Below are 27,636 nucleotides of genomic sequence, written 5' to 3' on the forward strand. Positions count from 1 at the left end.
AGGACCTCATATATGCAAAGCAGACATTTAACCACTGAGCTACACCTGCTCCCCTGCTGGTGTTTTTAAATGTAGTTTTGTCAAAGAAGAAATAAATTTTATACTCTGAATTATCAAAGAAAGAGAAGCAGTCTTTCACTGAGCTTTGCCTTTCTGTCTTGGTTTTCCTTGAGAAACACAGGAATGATGAAGATTTAGGAATAACAAGCAGCTAGAGACAAAAGGCCAGACCTCATATTTATTTTAGGGGTTGATCTGCCCAAGTTCCCAGAAGGTGCCGGTGTTTATTCTGTCCAGTGACTCATGCTCTTCTGCAAACTCCTTATCCTACCACTCAAGGAGACCCATCTGCTGCTCCCATTTCATGTCTTTCCGTCTACCCCATAGAGAACACTGCACTGCAGTCCTCCAAACCTCTTTATTCCCAGAGGTTGGTATGCCCTTCAGCCAGAAATGCCTCCCCTTGGTCACTGGCCACTCCTAGGGAAGGATGAGCTTGGCACCATTTCCTCTGTGAAACCAGAAGCCACCACTGCCCCATGCCATCCCCTGTGAAGTGAGCTAAGCTCTACCTTCCTTCTGCTCTCCAGCACTTGGTACCCCTCTCAGTAAGTTTTGTAACTATTTACTTGACTGTCAACGTATTTATGAAAGTCCCTAAGGGTCTGTGTCTGTTTAATATCCATTTTCACAGTGTCTTCCCAGAACTGGCACTCAGCAAATGTATTGAATGAATGACTGAGAACTATTTATTTATCGTCTTTCTTGCCTGCTAGCATGTCAACACCTTGAGAGCAGCGATTCTGTTCACTGCTGCATCTCCTAGTACATAGAGGAAGCTGGCGAGTCAGTTTTTGCTAAATGACTATAAATATTTGTTGAATTAGTGAATGAAGGAAAGAATGAATGAATAAGCTATCTCAAAACTCTTTGGGAATGATGTAAAGTACACAAGTACTGGCAAAACAAACAAGTAAAAGAAGCAACTTAATTGTTTAGAGAATGAGTGACCTTTTTGGCTTTTCAGTATGGTGGGTAGAAGTGGACCATTGAATTTTTTAAAAAAGTGAAAGCCACTAAGATTGCACACTTATGGCCAGAATGTACATTGAAAGAATCATGTATAAAATGGGTCTCTAGGCCAGATAATAAGAAAGGATAAAATATCTTAAAATTACTTCACATGCCCAAAGTGGTAGATCCCATGAGACTCAGAGTGACTGCATGAAGAGCCCTGAAAGTAGTCAAATCTTTGCCTAAGCCACCAGGGAACTTGGCAGTGCAGACATACATCACTCCAGGAGGCAGGCCAAGCTTTCCTTTCTACCAGTAACTGAGGTACTAGGCTGTGTGCTGTTCCTGGATCCCCAGATGTGTCCCTTTGCTTGATACATTTTGAGGAAAAACACAAACACACAAAAACACAAAAAAACCTGTCTCATAAGGGATGCTTATGAATTAATTTAATTCTGGATAGGTGTTAAAGAATGTTGCATAAAATGTTCCATACAAAAACATTATTATTAATAACCTTAATTAAAACAAAACAGTTGCAGCACACAGATTCAGCCAAATTAGTAAAATTACATATTAGGCAACTGGGTTGCTAAGCAATATTACATCCTCCTTTTACTTAATTGCTGTAATTAGAATCTCCCAGCAGACCCCACACTGCAAGGCACAAAAAAAAAAAAGGAAGTAAGGAGGGAGGGAAGGAGGGAGGGAGGGAGGGAGGGAAGAAGCGAGCAAGCAACTGGTCATATCCCTTAAATGGTTCCGGTGATCTCATCTACTTTCAGGCACTAGCCACCACTAATGATGTCCAACAGTCAACAGACCTTCCAGGAAAGAAGTGAGGGGCAAAGAATTACAAACAAGTATCGACTGTCAGGTGGGACCTCCGCTCCCAGCCCCCTAGCTAGGACAAGTTGCATAGTTGCCTCATTTCTATCTTCTAAATTTCTTTCATCTGAATATGGTGGTGAAAGAGTGAGGCAAGGTCCCAGCGCTTGGGAAATTGATATCATTGAGAGATACTGACTATAAGCAAAGACCAAATGAACACAGGAAATGAGCAGCAAAACTGTGTGGAACCAATTCTTGATATTTCATGGTTTTATCCAGGTAGATTTCCAGAGACTACTGATTGTGCTCAATACCTTTTTCCATGGCTTCATGCCCTTTCACAGCCAGCTGCCAGCAGTGCTATGGGGGAGGAAAGAGGATACCCACTAAGTGACAGTGAAGCAGGCTAGTAAGATAGGGAATCAATACATGGATGTAGAACCTGGCAAGAAGTCCACGTGGACATCAATAATCCTAAGTTGGCTGCTGGAAGATGCTCCCCAAGATTCTGCCATCCAGAACAAGACTTCCTCCGGAAGCCAGGAGAAGCCCCAGATATTCCCCAAGGACTTTATCATTGGGTTCTCTTGGGGGATTGATGGGTGGGGTAATCAATCAAAACAGTAAACAGCTGGCACTCCTCCCCTGCCATTAGCAAAGGGGTGGAATAATTAATAGTTCAAAAAGCAGGTACAAGGCCTGAACACTCTGTCTTGCCTTTGGACCCCTGTTCCTGCCCTCTGCACCCTGCTTTCGCCATTTTTCGTCTGCCATGATGATCACTCAAGTAAAACCCGGGCATTTATAATCTATAGTGGGGAATTATAGTCTGTAAATCAGCCCATTTTATCAATTTTCAGTCCCTTCCTCTCTACCTAAGACTCATGATCTGTTATTTTCTCCTATTTCTTGTCCCTCCCTGCCTGAATAAATTACTGGCCTAACTCACCTGACGTGCTCTTGAAATTCACTTCTGCAGCATCGTCAAGAACCTCGACAAAATCTAGTAACAAAAGGCTGCATTGTTATATGATCTCATTTAGTCTCCACATGACTATTTGAAGTGGTACCATGATCTCTATTTTATAAACAAAGAACACTTGGTTCTGTGACATTAAATTTAACCTCCCCAGAATTACATAGAGGTTGTCCAGATTTTGAACCCATGACTACATGATTTTAAAGTCCATACTCTTTCCATCACACCAGAAAAGGAAGCCAAACTCTAACTCACTAACTACATGGAGAAAGAAAGTGAAGTAAGAGACTATAGTGAAGACTTCAGGGTTGTCCATGGATTTAATTTATCCATGTGCTTCCCTTCTCTAAGCCTACATTTTTTTTTTTGAGGTACCAGGGGCCAGGGATTGAACCTGGGACCTCATATGCACACTGGCTTCCCTTGGTTGGTTTTATCATTTATTTTGCTTATTATTCGTTGTTGTTTTCTCAGGGGGCATTGACAACTGAACCTGGGGCCTCCCATGTGGGAAGTGGGCACTCAACTGCTTGAGCCACATCCACTCCCACTTACAAATCTAATGGCTATTCTCACATCATGATAGTCTGAAAGTCTTGGGAAATTGTTCCTTTGAAGTTGTCTTTTTCTGTTATTTAACACTCTTAGAGCTATACTTTTAAAACAAATTCCCTGAATCTTTTGGTTATCTCTTACATATTCCCTTGTCTCATCTATGCTTTAATTAGTTCAACAAATGTCACAGTGTGTATAGAAAATGTATTATGAAAAAGCTTTTCAAGAACTTCATGTAAGGTAGTGACAAAATCAGTTCTATTTCACTGGGAAAATGAATAACCTGGACAATCAGCTTGCCTAACACTTGGTTTTTCTCTTGGTCACATTTTGCTTTTTTTAAAATTCTCCCACTATCCACCCCTAGTACAATGTTGGACCCTAACAGGAACTTGTTGAAAGTTTTCTTAAATTGAACTGGGCATTCCTGCCTCAAGGAGAAAGCCATCTATTGGGCACTACCTAGGATATTTTTACAAGTAGTATTCAAAGCTAGCTTTGTGGTGTGAGTTGAGGGATTTCAGTTTTCCCCATCTCCATCCCACTCTTCCCCAACACTACAAACAAACCAAGAAGTCATTAATCCCAGTCCTTCTATCTCGATGGCTTTAATTTAAGACACAGTGAGTCCCTGATAAAATGCAATGTCAAATTTAGGGTCAAATACGTCAAATTACTTTTCATTCATATGTTCATTTCAATTATTTTCTCTAATTGTAACAAGTGCAAACATTTATTAACCAATTCTTTTGCCTAAGTCATGCTAAACATTTATGTATATTACCACAACCAGTCCTATCAATGTATGAGGTAGAAGATACTTCTGTCCCCTTTATACAAAAGAGGAGTCTCAGATTCAGAGAGATTGATATCTTGCCCAGGTCACATTGTTAGTAGGTCTCAGAATTCAACTCCTGGTATGTCTGATTCCAAAATCCATCTCCCTATTCTGCTTTTTCTCCCTCTCAATGCAAGCTCTGGGTAATGGGGACAGGTGGGAGGGAGGTGTGTGGAAGGCACTTTTCAGTTTGACCTGCTGTGAGATCCACTGGAGTATAGATCCTTTCAATCTACCCTAGGGAATGCCCAAGGAGTATGTCCATATTCCCAAGAGTGAGGAATGCCTCCCAGGCTTAGTGTGAAAGCCACAGGCTGATTGTAATTTAATGTTTGACAAATGCAATTGGCCCCACTGCCCTGAAGGAAAGAGCTCCTAAAATTGCTGAGGCTGGCCTGGGGCAGCAACTACTTATAGCATTTAGAAACAGGTTAGTTCCTTAGGCACCAAAGATATCCAACAAGTTTAGTGAAAATGCTCTCTGTCCTAGGTCCCAAGTGGCATGGACGTAGAGAAGTGCATGGTCAACATTTCTTCTGTGTTCCTAGGTATTCTCTCAGGCCCACAGGCTGGAGAACTGGGCTCTGAATAACGGCACTCTTTCACCAAGCTCTTTGTTTCTGAAGTTTTCACCGACCACTGGGACTGGGTGTGCTGGGTTTCTGGGTTAAACCTCCTCTAGAATTCCAGAAATACTGCGACCTTAATCCTCATTCTCTGTAGGCCCATCTCACTTGCCAATGATGACGACAGTGACAAAAACCCAACACTCTTACCCCATATGGGCAAGCATACTTTGTTTCTTTAATGTTCAGCAACATCAAATAAGCTTTGGCTAAGCAAAAAAATGTTTTCCCAAGGACTCATAAAAAGCCGAGGGATGAGAATAGCTAAAATTACATGTTTGCAAACTTCCCAAGTACACTGCTATAAATTGCACTATCGATGCACAGAGGCACCACTGAAGTTTGTCAGTGGGAGAGAGGATGGCTTGTAAGCCTCTCTGCATGGAGGCTGGCACAGAGAACATGCTGGGAGTGTTCCTAGTGCCACCACTATGAACCACGATCCAATTTTCATCTTCCAGAAAAATATAAATTAGATATGGCTGGGCCTTAAATAAAACCAAACAACCAAACAAACAAATCCACAAATCCACTATGAACTGTCTGAGAGAATAACTCAATTTGCAAGAAATCTGTTTCTTGTGGGTTATAGTCCCAGCCACTTCCTCTCAGGCAAGGGAAAAGACTGGCTTCAACATTCTGAGCAACGCTCGTCACCACTGCTGAGGGGAAGGGAAGAGGACTGACAGTCACCCAGAGCCTGCCCCAGCCAGGCATTATGCTAAATGTGACTGTACATGGCATCGTATTTTAGTGGAGTTGACATTAGGATCCCAGTTTTCAGACAAGGAAACCAAGAATCAGAGAGAAGTAACTTGCTCAAGGTTAGCACAGCCTGTAAACTGGGGTGTGACTGGGCGAACCTGGCATGGGAGCCCGCATCTGTCAAATCCATCCTGTGAGTTTTCCTCCCAACCAGGAAATAAAATTGTTTCCCATTTCCTTTAAAGGAGATGCTGTTTGAGATGGTTTTGTCTGCTTATTTTTTTCTTAATTTTTATTTTTTGCTACTACAATGAGTTTTACAAGTTTTATTAGAAGATGCTATGATGATGACCTGTGGATTTCAGTTGGTCACAAATTTTCAGTGTGATGAAATTGTTTAAAAAATTTTGTCAATGTACTTATAAACCCAACAATAGAGGACTGGTTGAAAAATCATAGTAGTAATAACTGGACGTATTTACCAGGTGTCAAAGCAACTACTATTCTAATCACTTTACATTGTCTAATAGAATCGCTTTAACAACCCTGTCAGGTAGAGACACACATCCTCTACATATTACTGATGAGGAACATGAGGCAAAAAGAGATTACTAAATTTGCCCAAAGTTCCAAAGCTGGGAAGTAGCAGAGCTAGGATTTGAAGACAGGTTGTACGTTTCTAGAACCTGAGCATTGGTGCGTCCTGCAATGGACCACTGAACATCCAGGACCTGAAGCTCAAGAAGATGCAAAATAACCATGGAATATATCAAGTAGGTAATGTTAAGTGAAAAAGCAGGGCAGCAATATACCTCTTTTTAGAAGTTGCTGGTGAACTAGATCAGGGTTGGCAAAATTTTTCTGTAAATGGCCATATAGTAACTATTTTAGCCTTTGCCAGTGATATGTTCTTTGTTGTAACTACTCAACTCTGACATTGTAGTACAAAAGTAGCACAGGCAACATGGAAATCAGAGGGCCTGGATGTGTTCCAATAAAAGTACTTATGGACACTGATGGATGAATTTCATAAAAGTATGTATCACTGTCACAAACTTTTTTTTTTTTTACAAATTTTGTCCATAATAAAAATGTAAAAACCATTCTTAGCTCGCAGGTCATACAAAAACAGGCCACATTTGGCCCACAGGACATAGTTTGCCAACCCCTGAACTAGCTAATGATCCAAGGGCAATGAGCAGCGGGGAAGGAAACCATGGTACCACATGGAAAGCACTTTTATCTAAGTCATATGAACACATCTGAATTGAAATGTGTTATACTTAACTGACTTAAGAAACTGTGCTTTTATTTTAAAAACCTAATATAATGGGCTCTTTTTAAAAGAATTATTTGAAATCTAAATAATCACCCCACAATTAATTTACATGTTCACTGGATTTTGCATATATTAAATCAGACTTTTTTAAAAAATGGGAGATATTATATATCTGTAGGCTCATGATTTCTTATGACTCTCCTTAATTGGAATATTTTATGAAATAAAATATAAGTAAAAGGATGAAATATTTGGAGAAAGCTCACTGTTAACAGCAAGTCTTTGCATAATTAGAGGTTGGTCATTTAAGGATGACCAGAATTGGCCATTTCCAACAGAAGAAACCAAGCCAAGAGAGAATAACAAACTCAACAGAAGTATGACAGAAACTCTTGGCTGGCTAGCTCATATCCCATTTCCTATCTTTCTCTTCTCCCTTGCTGGTTTCTACTACAGAAACTGAAAAGTGATGCTATGTCTGGAGATGAAGCAGCCATCTTGCAGTCATGAGGGAAAGAAAGTTATATAGGTATAAACCCTAGTATTTTCTGATCGAACAAATCTTGCCAGTTCGATCAGATCTTGCCTACCTCTAACCTCCTATTTACTTATTCCACTGTTATTTAGCTTCTTTGTTTCAGCCAAAAGCATCTTGGACTGGTACACATGAGCAACTAATAGACAACTGACTGAAACTCAAATAAGAATTAAATTTTGGTTATCTTTTCACACAGCCTCACACCGATATTAAGGCTCTCCCCTAGTTTTACACTCCAAAGAGTGAACTGGTGTGAGGTCAGTCATTGTGCACATAATTTGATTTTGGTGAGTGAGACTCTTTTTGAACATCTGATAGCAATTAGGCAAATGCAAATCAAAACCACAATGCAATATCACTTCACACCTATTAGACTGGCCTCTATTAAAAGTCGGAAAACTGTAAATGTTGGAGAAGATGTGGAGATAGGAATGCTTACTCACTGTTGGTGGGAATCTAGAATGGTATAGCCACTGTGGAATACTGTTTGGCAATTCCTAAGGAAGTTGAATATAGACCTGCCAAGTGACCTGGCAATACCGATACTAGGTATATAGTGAGAAGAACTGAGAGCAGTGACATGAATAGGTATTGGCACACTGATGTTCATAGCAGCATTATTCGCAATAGCCAAAAGTTGGAAACAACTTAGGTGTCCATCAACTGATTAACGAATAAATTGTGGTGTATACACACGATGGAATATTAAGCAGCAGTAAGAAAAAATGAAGTTGTAAAACATATGACAACATGGATGAACCTGGAGGACATTACACTGAGTGAAGCAAGCCAGACACAAAAGGATAAATACTGTATGATTGCACTATTATGAACTAACTATATTATATGAAATATAAATATATTATGTGAAATATGAATATGGGTAAAAGTGCATATATAAGACCATTTTTCTTTGAAGCTGAACAAATGTAGGCTAATACTATAAAACATTAATATCAAACCAAAAAAATTATACTAACTAAAGGAGACCAGGCACAAAGTACTAGATATTGTTTGATTCCATGTAAGTATCAATTAATTTATAAAGATGAAATTAGATTAGTAGTTATGAAGGGCTAAGGAAGAAATGCTAAGGGGTACGGACTCTTTCTTTTTGGAGTAATGAAATTGTTCTAAAATTTTTGAGAAGATGAATATACAACATTGTGATTACACTAAAAGCCATTGATTATACACTTTGGATACAGCATATGATATGTGAATATATCTAAAACTGTTTAATAAACAAATAAATAATTGCACAAGAATAGCCAGAAAGAATACCTATGTACAGCAGGGGACACAGAGAGATTGAGAGGTGAGGAATTTTCTTGTTTTTTTCCTGTTTATTATTATTATTATTATTGAAAAAATGAGAATGCTTTCATAATGATTGAAGTGATGAAAACACAACTATGTGATTATACCAGATACCACTGATTGTACACTTGGGATAAATTGTATGCTTTATTAATATGTATCAATTAAAAAAAAACACAAAAAACAGATTGCTGGGCCCCTCCCCAGTTTCTGATGTAGTAGGTCTGAGGTGGGACTTCAGAATTTGCATGTCTAACAAGTTCCCAGTTGGTGCTGATGCTGCCGGCTTGGGCACCATGATTTGAGAACCACTGCTCTAAGCCAGGGTTAGAAGTTGTAGGTCTCTGATACTATCCGCAACTTAGTTCTCACGTTGTGTGGTTTGGGGCATCCATTTTCTCAACTGTAAGATGGGTTAGCAGTGGCCACCTGTTCCATGATTATGTTGTCAGGAGAGCTAAGGAAAATTTATATGTGCACACTTAGCAAATCCAAAGAGACACTAAACCTCTGGGAAATAAGAGCATGCTCTTGGGAGGCTGCAGATATTAGTAGTTGTATTAGCCAAAGGGGTGCTGATGCAAAGTACCAGAAATCTGCTGGCTATTAAAAATAGGTATTTAGGGAAGCAGACTTGGCCCAGTGGGTTAGGGCGTCCGTCTACCACATGGGAGGTCCACAGTTCAAACCCTGGGCCTCCTTGACCCGTGTGGAGCTGGCCCATGCGCAGAGCTGATGTGTACAAGGAGTGCCCTGCCACGCAGGGGTGTCCCCACGTAGGGGAGCCCCACGCGCAAGGAGCGCGCCCTGTAAGGAGAGCCGCCCAGCGCGAAAGAAAGTGCAGCCTGCCCAAGTATGGTGCCAAACACATGGAGAGCTGACACAACAAGATGACGCAACAAAAAGAAACACAGATTCCCATGCCACTGACAACAAAAGAAGCAGACAAATAAGAACATGCAGCAAATGGACAAAGAGAACAGACAACTGGGGTGGGGGAGAGGGGAGAGAAATAAACAAAAAAATAAATCTTAAAAAAAAAAAAGGATATTTATTTGGGGTAGAAACTTACAGTTACCAGGCCCTGAAGAATTCAATGCAAGGTACCATAAGAGGTATTTTCTTACTCAAAGTTATTTGTCATGTGTTGAAACAAGATGGCTGCCAACATTTGCAAGGGTTCAGCCTCCCTCTTCTTAAGGTTCCATGGTCCCAGCTTCCTCCAATAGCAGCTGTAGGCTGGGATAAGTCTTGTCTCTCTCCCTGGGGCCTGTTTCTCTCCGGGCTCAGCTGCTCTGTTCTCTGTAGAAGGTCAGCTGTAGACTGTCAGGTTCTCTCTCTTCCTGGGGCCTCTGCCGTGTCTCTATTCCTCTGTGTTCTTCTCCTTTGTGTTTACTTTCCAGGGTTCCAGCATCTAAAAACTCCAACTAAATCCTCTACTTTGTTTTCTCTGTGAATCCCCACCCACAAAGGGGGCAGGGACTCAACATCCTACTGACATGGCTGATTCAAGGCCTTAATCATAATTTAATGAAGTAAAAGTGAAACTTCTGAATCCAATACAATCTAATATGCCCAGAGGAAAAGATCAGTTTACAAACATGGAATTCATAAATAATACCAAACTCCTACAGTAGTTAATAAGGTAGCCTGAAGAATCAAGATCTCGTTCCCATCATTTCCTAGCTCTGTGACTGTGGCTTAAACTCAGTTTACTTAGATGTGAAATAGGAATAATAAATCCTACAGCTCACGGGGCTGAGAGGATGAAATGTGGCTACTCTGTGTTCCACACCTGCCTGGCCCTTGTTAAAAACAGACTCCTGATCCAACCCTGGCCTGGGAAGTCAGAGTCTCAGGGCTGGGTCCTGAGAACCTGCTGTTTCAAGCGGCACACAGGTGATTCTTCAATTGGGCCAGATCTGCAAACCCTGACAGAATCCACGCCAAGTACAAGGCTTAGGTCCCTGCTCCACGAGGCGGCTGCTGGTTTATTACCCCTCGGTCTAATTTGCCAATGGTATGACCCTGGCCTTCTTGATAACGTCACCCAGGGAGATTAATTGGCACCCTATGATAAAACTTGAAAAGATGTGGCTCTTTATAGCCATAAGGAGAAATAAATTGCACTGCACATTTCAGATTTGTGGACTTACTATTTATAAGTGATACCTTATTAAGAGAGTAAAAAAAGAACTATGAAAAAGTCATTGCTCCCCTTCTTTAGAAATATACCATCAAAGACAAATAATGCTATTAGAGAGCCTGTGTGCCCAAATATATATGAAAGAACACAGTGCCACATGTGGCTGGATGGGACCCATGAGAAGTAAATGAAAGAGTCACTTGAACTTCAAAATGCGGTTAGGGGAGCTGACAACGGAGGTTCTGGGGCAAGCTCTGTAATGGGAGGATTCAGAGAGTCCCTCTGACCTCTTCTGTGTCTGGGTGATGAGAGGAGCACGTGCTCCCACTGGTGTAAACGAGCAGGCTCAGAGAGCCGGGCTATCGGCAAAGATAGAATCTGAAATCTTAAATTGCCTCCTTCAGCAACTCATTCCTTAGTCCAACCTGGAGCTATGGAAGGGCTACTTCTCCCCAGTGTCATTACACTGGGAGGGAAGGAGTTGATTTTCTCCAGGTCTGTTTGCTTGCCCAAAGCCCTTATCTTGGAGGGAAGCTGATCGTGACCAAGGCCAGCAAACTGTGGGGGCAGATGCACAAGCCGGAGTAGGTTCAAACCTCTTTTGCCTAAGTGTATTTCCCTGAGGCTTTTGCAGACAAGGACTGAGCACATTTAACAGATGAGGACTCTGAGGGGGTGGGGAGGGAGCACGATTAGCCTGGGGTTAAATTAACCGCCATTCTGGGGGGAGGAAGATTAAAACGGAAACTCTGGCTTTTACATTTCCAGGCTGCTACTAGGGACAGGCAGCAAGTTTCCTGCTCAGAACTATATCCAGTGCCTCCTTGGATATACTCTGCCTAACAGGCTGCCAGCAGATCGCAGTAATAAGTATGGGCCTACTTTGATCCTTGCATCTACGGCTAATACACGCATATAATGACAAGTCTTATTGGGCAGTTCAGGGGTCAGGCTGGGTAATTCTGCGGAGGGAGGGGTGGAGGTGGGGAGAGGCAAGTATTACTGCTGCACCTCCTTCAAGTTTAGTCTGTGTACACCGATGCTTCCTGCTCTAACTTCTGTCTCGAATGACCATAGGTATGATCTGAAGTGTTTTTTCATTTTTCTCTTTCCATATCGGATGCAAGCTTTGTTTTTAGGCTGTCTGTGGGCTTTGCTCTCAGTCCAAACCTGGCATCCCTGTGGCTTGTGAGCCTGTAAAGGACACTCTCTGTGCCCCATCCAGACCTCCTCAGACCCCTTTGACTGTTTCTGTGCACCCAGCCCCCGCTTTGGGGCGCTTTGTTCTAAGGGCCTTATGTGGAGGACCGCCTCCTGCCACTGAAGTGCCTGAGAACTGACTGCTTTCTGGACAGCCTTAGTTTTTGACAGACTTCATCAAAGTGTGCAAGTCCAGGAACTTGCTTGAGTCAGGACAAACCTTGAGGCAGTAATTTATGCTCTAGAGCAGTGCTACGCAAAAGAAATTTCTGCGAGGATGGAAATGTTCTGGATCTGTGCTGTCAAAAACGGCAGCCACTAGTCACATGTGATTGTCGAGCACCTGAAATGTGATGAGTGTAACTGAAGAGCCTAATTTTTTACTTTCTTTAAAAATTTAATTTTAATAGACATACATGGCTTGTGGCTACCATACTGGGTGGCGCAGCTCTCCGTAGGGCAGGCCGAGGCTGAGATCTGGCCTGAAATCAGAGCCTTCCTGGGCTTCTTCCCCTCCCCTGCCTTCCTGGTCTTTTCCAGCTTTCTCCTGGGAGCCCTGGCTCAGGAGCTCATTTCCACATCAATTCTTGACTCAGGTTCTGTTTCTTGGGAACGAGACTGTCTTCCCAGGTCTTAACAAGGGTTTGAAGTTCCACTGCGAACTCTAGTTACATGGTAGAAAAGTTGTGAGAAAAAAGTTACTCCTCAAAAGTCATTTACCTCTTCCTGCTACTCAGCACTTTGTTTCCTCAAAGAAATCTTTTCTTTCCTTCCCCTTCCTTCCTCCCTTCCTTTCCTTCTTCTCTCTTTTTAAACCACAGAATCAAGATCACTACTAAAATAGCTTGGATTCAGCAGTCACCCCTTGGACACATCTGTTAATTTACACCGACAGTAAAGAGGCCTGCCCAAATCACTTCCAAGACTCCTCCCACCTCCAATGCGTCCTGCCTCCTTAGTATGGTGTAGAAAAGATGTCTGTGCTCTCTCAGAGGTTGCACGGTACCATGGAAAGAGCAAGGGTTTAATTGTTTTTTATTTAATTTTACTGTATTTACTTTTGACTAAGAAACAACATTCCCAGTGTTCAAATTTCACAAGGCACAAAGGGATATAGTAAAAAGTCTTCCTGCCTGTGCCCCACCTGAGTGCCCACGCCCAGAGATAACAGGGCACATGTGTGCCAGTTTGGAGCCGGAAACAAGGCTCTGCCTCCAAGAAGCTACATGACCCAGAGGCATATTTCTTAACTCTCCTGAGCCTCGGGTCCTCATTTGAAAAACAGACACACTAACACATGTGTTGCAGAATCAATAGAAAAATTGTAGGGGGCAACCTGTGGCAAATGTCAGGTACTGAGCAAACATCCACCTTCTCTTCCTTCCGAGGTCCCTGCGTGATGCCCACCTGTGCTCCAAGGATGTACTTCCCCGCTGCCTGGAAATTCTGCTCCCCTCGCTCAGGCTCCCACTCCTCATTCCCCTGTTTCAATTCAAATGTAACTTCCACTGTGAGGACAACTCAGCCACTCTCCAGGTACTGTTTGGCATTTTTGTCTTCTTAGCTCCCAAGGTTCCTTGCATATCCTGGCACTTGACCCTGTACCATATTGTCATCATGGTAGGTTCACATGTCTGAATTTTGTTCATCTTTTTATCCCTTGCCCCAGTTACTTCACCTAGCAAATAGAGGAGTTAAGAATGTTGATGACTGAATGAATGAATGAATGGATGGAAAAGTAGCTTCCATTATTCAGAATGCTCAAAAACCATGAGGAAGAGATGTGGAGCTGAAAAAATTACGTGAGAGACAAGGTATTGAAATGGAAAAAGTAATGCAGGAATTGGGAAAATCACTGACAGATCAAGATGTGAATGCACTGGCTGCTCAGCATTTTGAATCCCAACAAGACTTAGAGAATAAGTGGATGAATGAATTAAAACAATCAACTGCCATCCAAAAGCAAGAGTATCAGGAATGGGTGATAAAACTTCATCAAGACCTAAAAAACCCCAACAACAGCTCCCTCAGCGAGGAAATTAAAGTTCAGCCAAGTCAGTTCAGAGAATCTGTAGAAGCAAATGGAAGGATTTATGAGGAACAGAGAAAGTTAGAAGAAAGTTTTACCATTCACTTAGGAGCCAGTTGAAGACCATGCATAATTTGAGATTGCTGAGAGCAGATATGCTAGACTTCCGTAAACATAAACGGAATCATCCAAGTGGTGTGAAACTCCATCGGCTTCAAACAGCACTGTCACTTTATTCCACATCTCTGTGTGGCCTGGTTTTACTAGTAGATAATCGAATCAATTCATATAGTGGTATTAAAAGAGATTTTGCCACAGTTTGCCAGGAATGCACTGACTTCCATTTTCCCCGAATTGAAGAGCAACTGGAAGTTGTCCAGCAGGTGGTACTTTATGCTAGAACCCAGCGTAAGAATAAGTTGAAAGAATCACATGATTCTGGAAACCGAAGTGGAGGAAGTGATGATAAGACTAAGAATTCTGATAGAAACTACTTAAATATTTTACCTGGAGAATTTTATATTACACGGCATTCTAATCTCTCAGAAATCCATGTTGCTTTCCATCTGTGTGTGGATGACAATGTGAAATCAGGAAATATCACTGCTCGTGATCCTGCCATTATGGGGCTCCGAAATATTCTCAAAGTTTGCTGCACCCATGATATCACAACAATAAGCATTCCTCTCTTGTTGGTGCATGATATGTCAGAGGAAATGACGATACCCTGGTGCTTAAGGAGAACAGAACTTGTGTTTAAGTGTGTGAAAGGCTTTATGATGGAAATGGCTTCATGGGATGGAGGAATTTCTAGGACAGTACAATTTCTGGTACCACAGAGTATTTCTGAAGAAATGTTTTATCAACTTAGTAACATGCTCCCCCAGATCTTCCGAGTATCCTCAACACTCACTCTGACATCCAAGCACTAAACCCTTATAGATTGACAAGCTGACAGAAGAGGATTGTCACACTCCAGGAATTGAGCTCTGCTGGAACTCTGTCAAGCAAAAGATGCCCAGAAAAAGAACCTGCAACCCAAGTCACAAATCAAATCATGATATATATCTGTTAAACATTCCAAAAGCATATATATTGCACAAACTAATGATCAGCCCCCTAACTTATCACTTATTCTTAAAACCTCCTCATGAAAGACTATCTCTTTTTTTCCCCTACAGTTATGTCCTATTTATGCATATTAGTAATTTTTTAAAAAATTACCCTGTAAAGGAAACCAATTGCTACATTTTCATGAAGACATTTGACTTTGTCCAAAGATTTGAATCATATTAGGTCTATGCTAGGCTTAGCTGAGCATGCAAATAAAATCTTCCTTCTACTGTATTAATCAAATGAAAATGAGAAAGCACTGAAAAATACATAGCAAGTATGGATTTTTTGTGAAAACCTTTTTGTAGAAATACAAGTACCTGAGACAAAAAAAACAAAAAAAACAAAAAAAAAACCATGAGGAGACTATATAGGGGGGGTTACTTTTATTTTCATGTTTCCCAAGACTTAACAAAGAAACTCTGCCTTATTTCAACTCTTGTAACTGAAAATCATCCCAAGTGGCATGAGTCCAAGTTTCCTCCTTAATAACTGGATTACCTTGACTTTCTTTGGTTTCTGTTTGGGGAGTGTCTTAGAATTAGGGATCTGAACATCACTGTCAAATCAACAAGGACTGAGGATATAAGTTGCAGAAAGTGATGGGGATTGACCTGAATGTGAATGAACAGAATCTTTGAACATTTTAAGATGTTTAGGTACTGATTAGTGAGGTTTTACTGTAATACTGTTTTGTACTTTAACAGCTATTCTGCCAAACATTTTGAGGCTTGGGAGGGTCAAAATTTAAACGAGTCTTTTATTTATTTATAGTGATGCCATCTTCCCCTACCCACCACTGGGGCCACATCAGTACCATCTTCAGATAACTTGCTGGCCTCCAGAATCAACTGTGCTGGAAGCAAGAGGGATTTTAAAGGGCTTCAGCTTTACTCACTGTTGTCATTTTGATTTATGTGCTATTTGGTCTCATTCTCTTTCCTGTGCCTGAACCTTGACTGTAACGTATTTGGCATCTTGGTCCCTCCAGGAGGGGGAACCCACCTTGCTTCTGTCTATCTCTTATTCAGCACAAAGACTTCCATCCACTATGCTCTGTCTGATGAACCAAATGCCTCCCAGAGTCTGCCCCACATCATTCGATAATTCATTCAACAGACATTTGAGGGTTCAATATTGCCAGACATTATAACAGGTAGGCCACAAATTTTATGTGAAATAAAGCACATACAGAAAGAACAGGCAACAGAAGCCAGGTCTGGGAGTTGTCAACTATTTGAAGGCAAGTCTCAGATATAATTTGCTTTTGTGTTTATCATAGAAACCTTTGAAGGAGAGGATAAGGTATGTGATACTTGAAGACTGAATTTCACATCAACAGAAAATGTGTTCTGGTGATCCTAAGGAACCAGACAGACCCTGGCAATTTGACTTCTATAGGAAGCATCTCACAACTGAGGAAGAACTTGTTATGGGTTCTCCCAGGCTGAGCAAGACTTACCAAGCACAAGTGGACACTCCCTTGTGCCATTCTTTGGGCTGCTAAGTGAAGACTTAACTGGATGATTCTACTTGGACTTCAAGAATGCGTATATGTGTCTAGTATATACGCTCAAATGGAATTGGATGGAAATCCAGGAAGATGGCTACATTGGGACCATCTCACTGATGTCACCATTCCATTTTGTTCTCTGTCTCTGTGTTGCCTCATATTTGACCATAAATAACATAAATGATAATTAACCTATCTGGCTAAAAAAGTGTAGCTCTCTTCTCAAGGAGCTTTCAGCCCCTGCTACAACTTTGAGCAATAACATTAAGTGCTGAAATAATTGTAACTGCTTCACTTTAGCATCAAACTGCAAACAAGTCATATCCAAATACAAGGCCATGGCTACCTGGTGGCAAGAAGAGGGTATGTGTGAACTGGGCTGAACCAGGCTTCCTTTCTCCTTGGCATGCTGTCATAGATTAAAAGATCCTTCTCAGTCAGCACAACGAGGGCTGGCTTCCACTGCTTTTCACTCTCCCCCGTCACCTGAAACAGAAAACAGAATTGTCAAACATCCTGAGAAAAGGGGACTGGAAAGAAGTTGGCATCTGTCCAATCAGAGGACCCAACAATAGGATTGTCTTTGGTCCAGGTTGCAAAATCAAAATGAGAAGCAAATACTCATAGTCTCCTGATTCCTGATCCTTGAAAGTATCTATTGTCTCAAGGGCCCTGATATGTATAATCTGTGCAGCTGAGAAACAGCCCAGCTGCCCAACATCTGTCACTGTTTCTCACCTGCCAATCAGCACTGAAATCTTTATTTCATAGTGGGAGGCAAATGCTTGGATGAATAAGCACTCCCAGCTGCTTCTCTGGTGGAGTGCATTTGTTTTTATAAAATGGTAAGGTTTCAGATCTTTTGAATAATTATCCAAAGGCTCCAAAATATGTATTTTTGAGGCAAGTATCTATCTGTACTGGTTGTGAGACATCATAGCTTCTTTCCTAGTCTTTCTCTCTTAGACTATTTCTTTGATTCAGACACCATCTTGAAATTTCCTCTGTTCTAGTGAATGCTCAGTTCCATTAACTGCAGATACTTTCTTAACTCAAGGGCTGGGATGCAAGAGGATTTAAGCATCAGCTGGATGATAGGACCAGATAACCTTTAAAGACCATTCCAATCCTAAGGCTTTGTGGAGCTCAGATCTTATCCCGTGAGCCACTCCTCTGAGCAGTGTGGATCCTTCCCAAACTCCCTAAATAGCCTTCTAAAGATGATAATGCCCTCCTCCCCATGTGAATCCTGGGTCCTGGGATAAGCATTCATGTTCAGTTTGGAAGAACACAATGCTCTGGCCATGCTAGTCAAAGCATGGGTCATCTTCAGTAGCATCAGCATCACCTGGGAACTTACTAGAAATACAGAATCTCAGCCACCTCCCCCTCCCCCAGTACTACTGAATCAGAATCAGAATCTGCATTTTAACAATATCTTTAGGCCCAGTAAAGATGAAAGACCACTGGTATAGATTATATTAAGTTTGTGTTTGACAGTGGCAATCACTTCAGCAAAGAGTCAACTCTCATAACAAGCCTCATCCTCTCCCCAAAATCTATTTAGAATTAAAGGAAACCAGACAGCAAGCTAAAGAAATGATATAGCTAGTTTATTCCTTTTCTTTTCTTATCATTAACTTTCCTGAAGTGCCACAGTGAAATCTGTATTGAATGGAAGTAAGTAAGAGTAGCTTTTGCTTTAAGTTAACACCCATGACCAATACATCAGGAATGAGTAATCAAAGTTGAGAAGATGTGCAGGATGGTGGAAGGGTTGAGATTTATAGGTTCAATGGACAGGTTGTCTGAATCTGAGTCCCAATTCCATCATTTATTGCCTGTGTGGCTTTGAGCAAGTTACTCTCTGTGCTTCAATTTCCTTCCTGATTCAAGGATAGTATCATATATCACAGTGGTCAAGAGTTCTGACTCCATGCATGAACTCAAATCCCAGATCTACAATGTACTAACTGCAGGATCTTGGACAAGTTACTTAATCTCTGTTTCTCAATTTCCAAATCTGTACAATGGGAAAGTAAGAGTATCCAATACCAAAGGGTTATTGTGAGGATTAAAGGAGTTCATAGTTGTCGAGGGCTTCTAAGTGCCTGTTAAGCACACTGACTTTATAATGCTATTGTAAGATTAAGTGAGATAATGCATGCAAAGTGCCTGGCTTGGTACCTGGCAGGTGGTAAGGCTCTCAGTAATACTTAGGGTAGAAAAATTATGGAAGACTCACAGATTTTTAAACATGTCAAAAAGCTATCATTTGGAAATGGCAAACAATACAGGGCAATGACTTTCCTCAGGAAAAATTATACAAGTGAAAAATATTTTTAGTAATGATAAAATTCAATACCTTCTCTTCCCATTCTCCAAAGCTCTTCTAGGAAGAACGCTTGCATAATGATCCCCTTTATTTTTAATACCTCCCTTCAACAATTCCAAATAAAAACTCCCTTACCAGAAGGAAGAAATGCCTTGTACAGCTATTTTGACTAGAATATGAACCAAGGCCTGGTTTATTCCTCCCTTTATGCATTTATTGCTGTGGCAGTTTGAGACTTTTATGAATCCCAAAAAGAGAAAGATTAAGTTTTTAAACTAATCTATCCCTCTGGGTGTGATACCTTTGATTGCATTAAATTCAGCTGAGGAGCCTTTGATTAGATTACCTGATATGGTCTTTTTAGGGCTTTTGATTAGACTACATCAGTGAGGTGTGACTTAGGTTGAGTGTCTGCCCCCTTGCTGGGTCTGATATAAATGGACTTACAAAAACAGATATAGGAAAAAAAGGGGACTGCCATGTGAGAGAAAACATTCCAGTTTTGCCCACAGCTGAGCTGCAAGGAGAGAAGTCCTAAAGGACAAGCCATACACAAGCTTGCAGCTGAAATCAGGAAGAAACCAGAGCACCTCAGCCTGAGAGAGGAAGCAGGAGGAGAAAGTAGAAGCCTGGTAGAGACTACCCACCATCTTGCTTCAATATATGGCAGCTGACTTCGGTGAGAAAGCACTTCTTATGGTGCCCTGAGTTTGACTTTTCATGGCCCTGGAATTATAAGCTTTTACCCAAAAAATACCCTTTATAAAAGCCAACACATTTCTAGCACTTTGCATTGGCAACCCTTTGGCAAACTGAAAAATTGCACTTAGGGAAAAATCGAGTTTTAGCTTATTGATTTTCTAAGAAGACCTATCCCAACAGAACAGCAGCATAAAATGGATAAAAGAGAAAAACGGATTGTACAGAAGACCCTACATGGTGAATAGGCTACGGTCTCAAGGCATAAAGTGCTTGTGGGGTTCGGAATAAACTTTCTCCAGCCTCTACATTAAACTTAGTAAATTACTTTTCCAGCTCATTAAATAGGTCTGGAGAAGCTATAAATGATCCTCCCAAAATTACTATCTTTGTGACTTCTTAGCTAGTCAGATCTAATCCATTAACTTTGGTCAGAACCAGTCATTTAAATGTGAACATGACTAAGCACCATTCTTCAAAAACAGTATTAAGCTTTAAAATAAACCTCAACAGTAAATATCAACAGTAAAATGCAGAACTCTCTACTGGTAGAACCACAAACTTAAGCACACATCAAGTGGTATATGTAGCATGAATAATTCCAAAGCCCTAAAACATTTTGGGGGTTATTAAAGAGCCCAGAGTAGTGTGGCTATGTTTGCGACAATATTTGCGGTGGGTACTTTCCACCACTCCCGTGTGCAGAGCTGTCATTTTAATAGTATGTGAGTGTTGGAGGGTAGTAGTCTGCCCATGAGGACAACTGACTTTCCAAGAAGAAAATTGTCATGTTGAAGAACAGTTTTTATAACCATACTTTGTGCTTCCGAAGTTTCGCATGGCAAAGGCTTTCAAGAACAATCTTCCTCAAGCTTAACTTTTTGTGCTATTGTTGCAGTGACAACTTCCATTACAAATCACTATTTCCTGTCACCCAAAGATATTCTATTATTAATGCAACAGTTCTGGGGATGTGTATACATTTTAATATGTGATGACTGAAACACATGTGATGACTTTGATCTCAATTTCAGCTTCCACTCATTGGATGCTTTAGCAGTCAGTTCCTCATGTTTCTGATGAAAAAGGCGAAGGAAAGGAAACAGAGAAATAAACATTCAATTCTGAAATTATTCTGAAGCACAGCTTTGGAGGTGAAGGCTGTCAAAGGTAAGGCAAAAATTTATTTCCACCCCCCTTTTCCAGAAAGCGCTCCCATCAAATCCAAATGATCACTGAGGGCTTGCACGTAAGACATGTTAAAACACAGATTATGATCAATGCTGCCCACACCCACTTCCACAGAGGATGAGATAAAAGATTTAAGTATGGCAAGAGGAATTTAAAGCCAACAGTCACAAAAAGTTACTGGGAAGAATTGTGGGAAGTGGATTCATTGAACATCAGATTAGAGTCAGGACTTGTAAATCATCTAGTTCTTCGGCTTCCAAACTTTTAAAATTCATTTAACCGTCAGATGAGATTTAATTGCAAGTGGAAGAACAACATGTAAAAGCACCCAAGCAGAGTTTTTATGGTGTTGCAGCCTGGTTCGAAGCCTGGTGCCTTCTCTCCAGTTTATCCTACCATCACCCAGCCCTCCTCAGAAGGTGCTTAGTGATATGTGGATTACAGATTGAAGACTACTGATCCAGTCTCCTCTAAAACACCCACGAGAGGTCCGCGGTTCAAACCCCGGGCCTCCTTTACCCATGTGGAGCTGGCCCATGTGCAGTGCTGATGCGCGCAAGGAGTGCCGTGCCACGCAGGGGTGTCCCCGCGTAGGGGAGCCCCACGCACAAGGAGTGCACCCTGTAAGGGGAGCCGCGAAAGAAAGTGCAGCCTGCCCAGGAATGGCGCCACACACATGGAGAGCTGACACAACAAGATGACGCAACGAAAAGAGACACAGATTCCTGGTGCCGCTGATAAGGATAGAAGCGGTCACAGAAGAACACACAGTGAATGGACACAGAGAGCAGAAAACTGGGGGAGGGGGGAAGGAGAGAGAAATAAATAAAAAATAAATCTTAAAACACCCATGAGCTGCTGATTACTTTCAAAGAGACTGTTTTACCAAAGTCTTTCAGTACCTTTTCTGAAGGTATTGTAAAGCAAAGAATAATACTGGTGCCTCTTAGGCAAGCTTGTTATAAGGATAAAATGAATTAATACATGTAGAGGGCTTAGAAAAGTATCTTGCACACAGCAAGGAAGCAAGCCCTAAACATTTTACCTGTTCTCACTGTTAAGGTAAGGAAAAGGGAACGTCAAATTAAAGTGCTAAGTGAAATTGGGCAAGTGTCACTTGCCTTTGCTGGGTCTAAATTTCCTCAACTGCCAAATGATGGAGTGGGACTAAATTATTGGTAACCATCTCTCCAACTTCTAAATTCAATCATCTTGTTTAGTTTAAATTTTCCTGCTACCAGGCTGGGACTGTCCATACTACTAGGACTCATAGGTTACAGCTCCACTTTGGTGTACTCTGGTCATCGGGCAAAGAGCAATATGTGAATCTCTTTCTCCCCATCATATTAACCACTCTTCCTAACAACTTTTCTAGCTTTTACTCAAGCTCCCCAGGATGACAGGAAGAGCTAACAGTCTTCATAGCCAAAAAGCACTGGCTTCAAAATCTGAACTCTGCATTTGAAAGTGGTTAAATGGGAAAATTTGAGTTGTATTTATGTTACTACAACAGTTTTGTTTTTATTTTCCAATCAGCAGGATAGAAGGTAAGAATGAACTGCTCAAATGCAATTAATAATCATTCCACACACAAAATAAACTCTGGCTTTGACCCTTCCCAACTGAGGAACCGTGCGGGTTCTGTACCTGCTGGGAGCAACTGTTCACTGGTGTGTGACTCACTAATATTGGTCCTATTTTGTAGGGATTAAATGAGACAATGTATATAAAGCACTTCTTACATGACAGGCCCTCAAAAATGTTAAACTGCCTCCTCTGCACACCTCAAGCATTCTCTGTCTTCCAGCTAGAGGGCTCAAGGAGGTGTCTAGTAGCAGAGCAAAAGAAAGCTCACAAAGGAAGAGCCAATCACAGCTTTTGTTTTGGAGATCATGGTTATGTCCACAACTTTTTAATTTAAGTCTTTTCACCTCAGGTTGCTGGTATTTAACACAAAGGACAAGATACGAGTATAATAATAACTACCATTTATCAACTTCCAAATGCCTGACAAACATTAGATAATTAATCCCTTCACCAGTTTTCAGGAAAGCAGATAATAATCATCTCCACTTTACCAAAAGAAGGAGAGGAACAGTGTTTAAATGCAGACCCAGGGAACACAGAGGTATGCACGGCTCACTCAAATTCCCAATTCTCTTCTAGCCTGCCCTGGACAGCCCCAAGACCCAGGAATCATGGGTAGAAGGACATCTAGCTTGAGTGCAAGGAGATAGGAAAGGAGAAGATGAAGGAGGAAGGGGAAGAAGGATAGAAAAAATATTCAGAACTGGGTTCTATGGGAGCCTCAAATTAAAAAACCCATTTCCCTCTTCTTACACAAATCTCAAGTTATTTGACACCTGGATCATAAGTTGAACTAAGGGACAGATTTATAGCATTTAATACCTACATTAGAAAAGAATATAAGTGGCTGAGAGAGGGACACAGACTGAGTGATCATCCTGTTTGATGAATGTTAGGATGATCATGGAAAAATGTTAGAGGGGAAGCGGACTTGGCCTAATGGACAGGGTGTCCACCTACCACATGTGGAGGTCCACATGTGGAGGTCCCCGGCCTCCTTGACCCGTGTGGAGCTGGCTCATGCACAGTGCTGATGTGCACAAAGAATGCTGTGCCACGCAGGGGTGTCCCCCGCATAGGGGAGCCCTACGTGCAAGGAGTGTGCCCCGTAAGGACAGTTGCCCAGTGCAAAAGAAAGTGCAGCCTGCCCAGGAATGGCGCTGCACACATGGAGAGCTGATGCAACAAGATGACACAACAAAAAGAAACACAGATTCCCGGTGCCGCTGATAAGGATAGAAGTGGTTGCAGAAGAACACACAGTGAATGGACAAAGAGAGCAAACAACTGGGGGTAGGGAGGGAAGGGAGAGAAATAAATAAAAACAAATCTTAAAAAAAAAAGAGAAATTGGGGTGAAAAATAAGGCATGTCAGTTGTCTGATGGTGGGACACCTAGAGAAGGTAATCAAAAGGTGGGATCATTTTTAAAAGGAGGCTTTCCCACTAAACAACAACTGTAGTACCTACCTCTCAAGTTTGTTTCCCCCAAAGTCTGAAACTGGTACTAGATTCATATGAGCCCCAAATGCCAAGATCATAATTGGAAGGCTCTTCAGAGTCCACGTGCTAGCTAGCAAGGTGCAGATTTTGGTGCTTGGGTTATAGATGAATCACCAGAGAATGCATCTTACAGTTAACATCATGACCGAGGACAGACAATTAGACTCTGGGTAAGCCAGTTGGGGGCTATAAGCTTAAGTCTCCTCAATGGTAAAATGGAATAGTAATGCCCATCCTCTAAGACTTCTTTGGAGGATCCAACAAAAACGTTTACATAAAAGTCTTTGTTGTCTTGGAGCATCATTACAGTTTAAAGTATAATTATTATTGTTTTTATTGCTAGCAATCAAGAGACATAGGAAGTATCAATCTCTCTTAAAAATGAGGTGTACCCAGGAAATGATGAGCCTGAGACTTTGAGTCATACTATAAAAGTTAAAGAATGGATTGGCAGGAGAAAGAAAACAGCTGGCTTTGGTGGAATCTCTAATATCTTCCAAGAACTCTCTAGAAATTGTACTCTATTTCCCAGTTCATATTGCTGCAATGAGAACAGTCTGATTTTCTGACCTGCAGTAAACGATACACTATTATCCTTAGTAAATGCATTGTTTTAGATAATTCCATCCTTCAAGATCTTATTGAGTCCTGCTCCTTTCATTAAACATATGAGTATCCCAGTAATATCTAGTCAACAAACTAGTTAATTTTAATCACCTGCATTCATTTTCAAGTCATTGACACAAATGTTGAAAACACCACCTCATCGAAATAGTTTTAAATGTCTATAGTTCTTGAGCTAAATTTTGGGACTGCTGAGAATAAGATTACCTAAATACAACATTTTCCATTAGCTCAGAAAGGCTGATAATTGCCACTCTACTACTAGTGTTATCATCTAACACTTACTGAATACCTATTATGTGTCAGGACACTTGAAAGTATTAAAGGCCATAATCTCATGTAACTCTCACAACAGCCTTAACAAGTAAGTACTGTTGTTATTATTATTCCAGTTTTACTGGTGTAGAACTCAAGCAGAGAGAAGTAGTTTGTTCAAGATCATATACCAACATGATGAAGTCAGGATTTCAATCCAGGAATATGAGGAAGGTTCTTCATAGAGTAGTACTGAGAAATTGCAGTAATTGAGTGTCACTGACCCCAAACCACATCTACAAATTTATCTTAAGATAACCAATGAAGATGTGCTCAAAGATTAACCTACAAGTCTGTTCACCTTGGCATGGTATGTCATAGTGAGAAATTGGAAATATTCTAAGTATTTATAATAGAAGGATAGTTGAAAACATTATAATATATTCATATATTAAAACATTAAAAATATATTCTTTAACAATAGCAAAACACATTCCTCTCAAGTACATATGGAACATTTTACCAAGACAGACCATATTCTGCACATAAAACAAGTTTCAACAAATTTAATGGATTCAAGTGATACAAAGTATGTTCTTTGATCAAAATGGAACTAAGTTTAAAATCAATAACAGAAAGATCTGTGCAAAATCCCCAAATATTTGGAAACTAAATAACACACTTTCAAATAATTAGTGGGCCAATGAAGAAATCAAATGGAAAATTAGAAACTATTTAGAAATGAAAAGGAAAACACAACATACCGAAATTTGTGAGATGCCACTAAAGCAGCACTAAGGGACAGATTTATAGTACTTAATACCTATATTAGAAAAGAACAAAGGTATCAAATCAATGACCTCAGCTTCTACCTTAAGAAACTTGAAATAGAAAAGCATATTAAAACCAAAATAAGTAGAAGACAGGAAATAATAAAGATCAGTGCAGAAAACAATGAAAAAGAAAAAAGAAAAGCAACAGAGAACAATCAATGAAACCAAAATCTGATCCTTTGAGAAGATCAATAAAATCAATAAATGTCTAGCTACACTGATTATGGGAGAAAGATGAGGCAAATTATGAATATCAGAAATGAGAGGGGATATTATTATACAGTCCACAGGTATTAAAAGTATGATAAGGAACATATGAAGAATTTTATATCAATACATTTGACAACTTAGATGAAATAGGCAAATTCCTTGAAAGACACAAACTAGCAAAGATTACTCAAGAAGAACTAGTCAGAAGAGTCCTATCACTAGTAAAGAAATTAAATGTGTAGTTAAAAACATTCCCACCATAATACCCAATGACTTAATGGAGGAATTCTGCCAAACATTTAAGGAAGTGATAATAAAAATTCTATACAAAACCTTTAAGAAAACTGAAGAAGAAGGAATAATTCCCAACTTATTGTAGAGGCCAGTCTAACACTGATACCAAAATAAGACAAAGACATTATGAGAAAAGAAAACTACAGACCAGTACCCCTTGTAAACACAGATCTGACAATTCCAGACAAAATTTTAGAATTTTAAAATTATTTTTTAATAATATATTAAAAGGAGAGTACATCATGACCAGGTAGGACTTATGCCCAGAATGTAGGGTTGGTTTAACATTTGAAAAAAAATATAATTAACAATATAAATAAAATTTTTTTAAAAACTGGATAAAATCCAGCAACCGTTCCTGATGAAAAAAAAAAAAAACATTCAGCAAACAAGAATAGAAAGGAGCTTCCTCAACCTGATAAAAGGTACCTAAGAAAAACCTACTGCTGACATTATACTTATTGGTGAAAGACTGAATGCTTTTCCCCTAAGATTAGAAACAAGACAAGGATGTCCACTCTCCCCATTTCTATTCAGTACTGTCCTATAGGTTCTAGCCAATTCAATCAGAAAAGTAAAAGACATAACCTAGATTAGAAGGGACAAAGTAAGAATGTCTTTATTTGCAGACAACATGAACATCTATGTAATCAAACTGATGGAATTTACCCAAAAAAGCTACTAGAACTAACAAGTGTGTTTAGCAAAGTTGCAGGACACATGATCAGTATATAAAAATCAATTGTATTTCCATATATTGTCAACAGCCAGAAATTGCATAAAAAGGCAATATCATTTATACTTGCACAAAAAATATGAAAATCCTAGGGATAGAGAAATTAAAGTAGACCAAAATAAATGGGAAGGTGTATTAGTCAGTCAAAGGGGTGCTGATGCCAAATACCAGAAATTGGTTGTTTTTATAAAGGGTATTTATTTGGGGTAGGAGCTTACAGATACCAGGCCATAAAGCATAAATTACTTCCCTCACCAAAGTCTATTGTCATGTGTTGGAGCAAGATGGCTGCCAATGTCTGTGAGGATTCAGGCTTCCTGGGTTCCTCCCTTCCTCAGGCTTCTTTTTCCTAGGCTCAGAGCTTCTCTCTTCTTGGGGCTTGCTTCTGTTTCCTCTGCAAGCTTACTTTCCAGTGCTCCCGCTTAAGTCTTCAGCACCAAACTCCAACATCAAAACTCCAACATTAAGAGCCTTCAACTCTGTTCTTCGCCATGCCTTTTATCTGTGAGTCCCTACCTACCAAGGGGTGGGGACTCAATGCCCTAATCATAACTCAGTCATGCCCAGGTACAGCTCAGATTACAAACACAATCCAATATTTCTTTTTGGAATTCAACAATTATATCAAACTGGTACAGAGGGTATACTGTATTTATGGGTTGGAGGATCAATATTAAGATATCA

The 27,636-nt window shown here is 40.5% G+C and overlaps 1 protein-coding gene and 1 pseudogene across 3 annotated transcripts in view; one reads left to right on the top strand and one right to left on the bottom strand.

Annotated features, from left to right (window-relative positions):
* Positions 1–27,636, bottom strand: part of SNTB1 (syntrophin beta 1) — a 276,727-nt gene that overhangs the window by 26,401 nt on the left and 222,690 nt on the right. For all 3 annotated transcript variants that reach the window (XM_071208013.1, XM_004480747.4, XM_058275966.2), the window contains one exon: positions 17,033–17,172. In XM_071208013.1, the coding sequence (XP_071064114.1) occupies positions 17,033–17,172 (140 nt within the window). The remainder of the gene's footprint in view (positions 1–17,032; positions 17,173–27,636) is intronic.
* LOC111761197 (ferry endosomal RAB5 effector complex subunit 3 pseudogene) lies at positions 13,814–15,503 on the top strand (annotated as a pseudogene).

This window comes from Dasypus novemcinctus, chromosome 14 (genome assembly GCF_030445035.2).
Source record: "Dasypus novemcinctus isolate mDasNov1 chromosome 14, mDasNov1.1.hap2, whole genome shotgun sequence".
Taxonomy (NCBI): Eukaryota; Metazoa; Chordata; class Mammalia; order Cingulata; family Dasypodidae; genus Dasypus; species Dasypus novemcinctus.